General features: G+C 46.0%; 1 protein-coding gene across 1 annotated transcript; it reads right to left on the bottom strand.

Moving 5' to 3' along the window:
• Positions 1-1,118: 1,118 nt before the first annotated feature.
• LOC115366674 (reticulon-4 receptor-like 2) lies at positions 1,119-5,286 on the bottom strand. Its single transcript, XM_030062237.1, has 4 exons — positions 5,238-5,286; positions 3,347-3,573; positions 3,003-3,236; positions 1,119-1,991 (listed from the first exon to the last, which is right to left on the bottom strand). Exons 1-4 carry the CDS (start codon positions 5,284-5,286, stop codon positions 1,119-1,121), a joined length of 1,383 nt encoding a protein of 460 aa, XP_029918097.1.
• Between the last annotated feature and the right edge of the window lie 2,089 nt (positions 5,287-7,375).

The following is a 7,375-nucleotide window of genomic DNA, read 5'->3' on the forward strand; positions in this document are numbered from 1 at the left end:
GACAAGACTCCAAACACAAGGGAGATCGGGATTTTTAGGAGGTGACGGGTGGTGGGGAATGGGTCACAGCGTTTCATGTGCACATTTTCCATTTAGGACCTAAGAATCTCTTCTATCTTTAAAAACTGCAATTCACTGGATTGGTTGCAACAGTTAGAGGTAAAATAGAAAAATAAAAATCAAACTAGAAAGGTTTCAAAACAACAACGTCTATTGTATATTTGCTGGAGCGCAGTGAGTGTATGTACAGTCATGGTGTCTGGTATGTACAAGTGTGGGCGGTGGTTTGCTGGCATGATCAGCATCAGGGAAGATTGAATCTGAGGAGTTGGACCAGGAGAGAGGAGAGCCGCTCTGGCACTCTCACTGCTCTTGGCTGCAGATTCCACGTTCATAATCCTTTCATCCTCTCCGCTTTAGATTTTTCAACCCTACTCATCTTGTTGGGATGGATTTTTCTTTCGTCCATCCATTTCTCCCTACGATTCTTTTTCCCTGTCGCCCCAAAGCCCCATCCATCTTAATCTGTCTCTGTCTTGTAATTCTCGTCTCACTAATCACACTCTATCCTCTCTCAGTGCGTCACTGTCGTTTGTCACGGTCATTGCTGTCCAAGTATTTTCGTGAAAAAAGCAATGGTTAGTAAGGGAGATGAAAATTAAAAGGTGCATGCTCGAGCTGAACTGTAAGCCATGCTAGGGACTGCGAGGTGAGTGCTTATAGAAAATCGCTGTAGACAAAGAGTCACAACGCCTGCGTTGTTTGCTGCCCCCACTATAGTTGTGGTGTTAAAAAATACCTGAAGAATCCACCAGCTGACTGTCTGTGTGTTGTGTTTCGCATCGTGTGAAAATGTAATGGCAAGTTTCGGAGCTGGTGCCTCTGTATGCTTGCTTGATGATAGAGTCTAGTTCCCTGATGTAAACCCCACCCTGCAATACATCATCTCAACTGAACATGACTCCATACAGCAGCTCCCTACTGTCTTGCCTGTCTCCTGCATCAGCACCTCAAGGAGGCGACTGAAAGGAATCAAGATCCAGGTTGTTTTTTTTTTAAGAGTAGGAAAGAGCAAGGAGAGAAGTTAGAGTAGAAAATGGTGTGGAGAAGAGTGGAGCTCAGCCAAAGAGGAGATGGAGGCAGAGGGTTACTGTGGAGAGGGCGAGGAGGGAGAGGAGGGACGGGGTGGCGAGGGAGGAGGAGGATGCGGGGAAGGCTGGGTTGTCATAGCCTGGGGGGCACTCCAACTCGAAGCAGCGGATGGAGGCGTCTTCGTTGCCGTAGTTGGCCCAGTACTCTTCTGGCTCCAGCTTAGGAAGCGCCACCTCATCCTCTGATAGTTCATACTTGGCGGAGAAGGAGGTGGAGGGGTTGCTGGGGAGGTGTTGGTTCTTGCCGGAGGAGAAAGGGAAGGCCTTGACCGTCTCTGAGCTCTTCTGGTACATGGCCTTGGACGAAGTTGCTGGCTTGTGCTTGGAGAACCACCAGCGAGTCTTGGTGCTAAAGGTGGTCGTGGTCGTTCCCGCCAGAGAGCCAGGGTCTGGGAGAGGGCAGAGGGCAAAGTCCATCTCCCGGAGGAATCGGAGGTCCTGGCCACGACGGGGAGATGGTGAGGTGCACATCAGCTCAGAGGAGGAGATGCGGGCCTTGCGGAACCACTCCCAGAGGGGACGCGCCTCACAGCCGCAGGACCAGGGATTGCCATTGAGGCGGAGGAACTGGATGCCTTGGACGTCCTTCATGGTCTGTCCCGGCAGCTCAGCCAAGGAGTTGTTGAACAGGTAGAGGATGGTCAGGCGGCCCAGGTCGCGAAAGGCCCGACGGTTGACCTGCCTGATACGGTTGTCATGGAGAAGGAGGCGGTCCAGGTTGACCAGGCCTCGGAACACATTCTCAGACAGCATGCGGATGCGGTTTCCATGCAGGAAAAGATGGGTGAGGTTGACCAGGTCTGAGAACAGGTCGTCCTGCAGAAAGTGGAGCTGGTTCTCCTGGGCAAAGTCAAAATATAATAAAATTTAGGGATGAGGTTGTTGAGAAGAGCTGTTGATAGAAAAAGCTGTCCTTGTGGAAGAAGACAGCTTTTCCCTGAAATTGTAGTACTGCAAAATTTAATCACTTACATTCCAAATGCCAAAACATTTTAACTTGAACTATCTGAACTGAAGCATCAATCTAGAATTGGTAAAAAAAAAAAAAAAAAAAAAAAAAAAAAAGCTATGATTGCCCTGCAGCAGAGAGAGAACTCTTGCACAGGAAGCATTTTTTTCTGTTTAAATATAATGTGAATTACAATTTGAATGAAATCACTCCCTACTTTGTAGTCTAGTATTCAAGTGATGCATTTATAGTGGTGCTTTAAATTTGGACAGTTTTGCTGATTACATCTTGTGTTGAGCTTATTTTACTAAAAGGTTTTAGAGTTTTTAGGTGATAGACTTTAATTTGATCACTTTGCTTCATCTGGCTGGCAGCTAGACTGTAAAAAGAGATGTGTGGGTGCATGGTCCCTGTTGTGTTTGTTATTCACTCTTTAAAATATGCACTGGCTTTTTTATATGACCACTCTCATTGACATTAATGCCCTTTCTAATTAATGTAATTTACTGACTGCAATTGATTGTATTTGATCAAAAACATTATTCTTCAACAAGCCTTCATGTAGTTTTTCCACTAGTGACCAAATGTTACCTTAAGTGTGTTGTTTTGATTCTTGATATTATGGACAATAAAATGTAAAATATTATAGATATTATATTTGGTTATATGTATTTGCATGTGCTTTGCTTTGATGGGAGGAACGATATAATGTTCTACTAATGGCTCACCATCATGCCATAGTGATACACCACACAGCTTCTGCAGTATTTACAACACATGATTCCCCACCTCACTGTCTGCCTGAATAAATATCCCCAAAACTGAATTCTTTACAATGCCTCTCTTTCCATGCATGCATGTGTTCCTGCAAGCAAGCGTGTGTGGATGCTGTTGTTGCATACCTGCAGGTAGAGAAACTGCAGGCTGTACAGCTTGTGGAAGAGGTCATGGGGGAGAGTGGCCAGCTTGCAGCGGTGCATGTGCAAGCTCTGCAGCTTCTCCAAGCCCCTGAAAGCTCCACCTTCCAAGCGCCGCAGTGAGGGGTTGTCGCCCAGGTCGAGTTCCTCTAGCACCCTGAGGTTACTGAAAGCCCCGGCCTCGATCCATGTGATGTTGTTGCTGTACAGCCACAGCACCTGCACACAGGTTACACACAGAGAAATAATGAGAAGTGAAAGGGAAATAGCTCCAAATACCAGGCAACACGGGTGAAAATATGCATGCACACACGGGATGCCACCCCTACCTGTGTCTCAAAGCCAAAGGAGTCTGCCCGCAGCTCTGTGATGCGATTATTCTGCAGGAAAACACGCTGGGAGTCATAGGGCACGCCGGCTGGCACTATGGTGAAGTTCTGGGACTGGCAGCTAACCGTCATTGGCATGGGGTAACACACACACAACCTGGGGCATGCTGTTGCTCCACCCGGCTTCACTACCAATAACCACAACACCAACCACAGGGTCAGTCCACCTGGAGGGAGAGAGAGAGAGAGAGAGAGGAGGGGGGGAGGAGGTTATTTCATGCTATACTGATTTCTCTAGGGATGGAAAAGACCGCAAACTGATAGTAGAAGCCATCTGTTACAGTAGTTAGTCATATTTTCGAAAAGATGTTCAGCGTGTGTGCGTGCATGTGTGTGAAAGACACAGAGAGAGAAAGACACAAAGAAAGAGAGGTTGATTTCAGCTTTCAGCCCAGGCTTATTGTCTGCCTGTCCATCAACCTGGCGCTGAAACTTGTAGTGACGCACGGACTCTTCACCGCACTGTCGTGATCACAGCCGTGACTTGTTGACTGTCCCAAGAGCTTTGGAACTCATGCATAATAAAACAAATTACATTACATAAATCATTCACCCATTCATGTCTACCTGATCACTTTACATAGGTGACCACCAGACCATCGGGGCACAAGCTTGCATTACTCTGGAAGCCAGAAATGCAGTAGAGAAGAAAAAATCGAGACAGATCCATGAGAAGTAAATCAGAAGTGCCAGACTGGACTGACTTAACCTACTGGCCCAGTTCGCAAGCCATCTACACCAAAAGGATGAATCCCCCCCCCCCAGAGATTTGTGATGTTAGGGGCACGCGTAAAATCAGCACGACACCTGAAACCGGACCCTGTTCAGTTTCCTTGCTCATCAATAATTCCACACCGGCTTGGCAAGCTCGAATATCGGCACACAAAAGTGGCCACTACGGGAAAAAAGTACCCTCATGAAATAATTATTAGGTTCCCATTCATGTCCTCTGCGCAAGATTTTCCAGCGGCTCACCTCCTGACCTCTAACAAGGCGGACAATTAACTGCTGGATGCTGAGTGAGAACCGGTGTCCGGCATTTAAATGGAATAAAACACCTCTCGTGAGTCTATGCCGCAGTAAAGTAACACTAATTTACCTCAAAGTCACTGTGACACTGAGCAACAAGCCTCAGCATCATGCGGATGGAATCATGGCCGTTTTTCTCCGTGCGTAAAGGAGATGTGGAGGTCTTGGCAAACTTTGCAGAGAGCCAAAACAACAAAAAGTGGACATGATTTTGAGAAGCTGCTGCAAGTATGTTCTAATAATAATATTATTATTACTATAAATATTACCAATGTCAATATTATACACAAATAAATCGACAACTGCGCTGCTACATAAATCTCATCATCGAGTTACAGACCCATTTCTAGATTAATTTATGTTTTTGCTCCAAACGCATGTTAAGTCCCTCTAAGTAAGATATACTCCTGTCAGCTCCAAACATATAATGCGGAGCAACACGAGGATGCAAATCTGAATGTATATTGTGCAAACTTCTAAGAAAGTCTTCACGTTGTAGTGCGTAGTGAATGTGCGTAAAGGCATTAGACACCATGCAAAGTCACTATAAATTCATCAGCTTAGCACAGGCAGACAAGGGTATAAATTCTTAGAAAGTAATAAAAATGTTATTTCTTCGTTTTGGGATTTGAGAGATCGTTCCCAAAACTACAACAGTAGTTTTTTTAAGCATTGCATTCCACAATTCTGAGTGACAACCTGCATGAAGACACTTTACAATCATGCAAAAAAGAAATAAATGATACTACTGCTAATAATAAATGCATTCAAGTAGCAGGTGCATGGCAAAGAGAAAACTCACTCTTGAAGCTGTGGCTGCTGGAGTTCCGTGCGGTCCAACGAGTCTCCATTTCGAACCAAAGCCGAAAGCGAGTTAGCCTGAGCGGCGACGAGGTGCCTGCTTGCTGCTATCTCCGCTGAGGTTCAGCTCTGGTGACAGAGTCGCTGCGGGTTCAGGGAGTGACGGGCTGGATTCACGGGAAGCCGTTTATACTCGCGGCCGGCAGTCGCCCACGGCCGTGGGCAGTGGAGGATCCTCTCTACGTCAGCCAAGGAGGAGGGGATGACAGGCCCCAAAGGAAGCGACAAGAAAGGCAATGGCAGTGTGTGGTGTTCACTGTTTCTTCAGCTACTCCAAAAAGTTGCGCATTACATCATGCAAATAACAAAGTAATTACTTTGCTTGCTGTAAATTGGTGAACCTAAAAGCACCCACAGTTGCTGATGATCATATAGGCACATCTCGACCAAATACAATGTATGTGTTTGTGAGAAAAGTTTCAATTTAATAATCCGATGATGATTCTATGATTATGGTGGCATGAATTTATGCCATATGCAGAAATGCTAGTATAAATGAGAAAAGTGAATGTCATTCAGCATTGCTTAAACATATTTTTCCTAAACTAAAGCAAGGTATTACTCAATTACTTTCACTGTTACATCTCCAAAAGGACTAGCAGGGATAACACTTTGGTAGCCAATAATTTCTTTGGTGAAAAAAGACGAATATTGTTATGATGGGTTATTATTACTGGAATTAATTGTGGTTGTGGATTCATGTGTGGTTTGACCCGATGGAAACGCGGCGGGGGGCTGGAGGAGGACAGGAGGTGTGAAAACTCATTTGGCATTAAAAACCAAAAAATCATTCTTTTGTGTAGGCCAGCTTGGAACGAAGCCGCGCGTCGCCTACAATTTGGAACGCCAGATGAACACGAGAGGAAAACCCTGCAGTGGAGCAGCAGCATGTCCTGTAATCCAACACATGCTCTGATTACAGATATTTTTGCACGAAGAGTTTCAAGAAAGGAAAAGGAGACTAGGAGTGCATTTTTACGCACGGACATGACTTAGGACGCGCGCAACACAATTTCTTCTCGTTTAATTTATTTCTAAATCATCTACATCAAGCGATGCAAAGTCAAGGTAGTGGTAGTTTGAATGTCACAAATCACTGCTGGAAAACGGAAGTGAGGTGAGTTTTGCTTCTATGATGAAGATGTTGTGGAATCCCTCAGCAGTGCGCACCGATGGGAGGATGAGGGACGCCTTGTGCCTGTCAGACTGCAGTCACAAATTTGGGTGTACATGAGTCGATAAGTCACTTTAATAGCACCGGGCATATTTACCAAGTTTCTCACTTCACACTGCAGAAGCGGCGTTTTGGAGGGGGCGGGATGTCTCATATGGTAGGACGTGGGATGGACGGGACACAAGGGGCCAGTGCATGTGAGATCAGCCGTGTCTGGGCAGGGGTGGGCCGGCTTTACTCACCACTGACTCTCCTCAGCATGACACGGGTCAAAGCTGGTTTCCCGTGCGGCACCATGATGCACATCGTCTGTTCCCAAATGAACCAAACACTCACCAACGAGCTGATCATGGGGGGTCATATGTAACTTCAAGCTGTGTGCAGGGCATGACATAAGCTGTGTGTGTGTGTGTGTGTGTGTGTGTGTGTGTGTGTGTGTGTGTGTGTGTGTGTGTGTGTGTGTGTTTGCAGTCATGTATTTCTGAACAAAGAGTTGCACACATTTGTGCACACATTTGTATGTTCTATAAATCATAGATACCCCATGTGATCCTAACAGTTGTAGGTACACTAGACACATTACACAACATACAGATATATGTAAACACTGTCTCACTCACCCACACAGCTGTTTTCACCCCGTCTCCCCCATAGCCCACCCAACCCCATCCCTGCCCTCATTTCACTTGCCCAGTTCACCCATGTGAATCACAGGCACACTGGCATTTGATCTGTTGTAAACACAGCATGTTCCCAAGATCTGGCCTGACTCTCAAAACATGCTGCTGACTCCCTCTTTACCCACCTCCCCACTCTTTCTCGCTCTATCACACTCATACACACTCAAAGGCTGTGTGTGTGTGTGTGTGTGTGTGTGTGTGTGTGTGTGTGTGTGTATTACAAGG

Source organism: Myripristis murdjan, chromosome 10 (genome assembly GCF_902150065.1).
Source record: "Myripristis murdjan chromosome 10, fMyrMur1.1, whole genome shotgun sequence".
NCBI lineage: Eukaryota > Metazoa > Chordata > Actinopteri > Holocentriformes > Holocentridae > Myripristis > Myripristis murdjan.

What these genes read in the sequence shown, in the direction of transcription:
- LOC115366674 (XM_030062237.1), bottom strand. Translation starts at nt 5,286, where the DNA reads ATGGAGACTCGTTGGACCGCACGGAACTCCAGCAGCCACAGCTTCAAG. An exon ending in CAGCAGCCACAGCTTCAAGA is followed by an intron (nt 3,574 to 5,237) that starts GTGAGTTTTCTC and finishes CTCTCCCTCCAG; the next exon opens with GTGGACTGACCCTGTGGTTG. An exon ending in TGCAGTTTCTCTACCTGCAG is followed by an intron (nt 1,992 to 3,002) that starts GTATGCAACAAC and finishes GACTTTGCCCAG; the next exon opens with GAGAACCAGCTCCACTTTCT.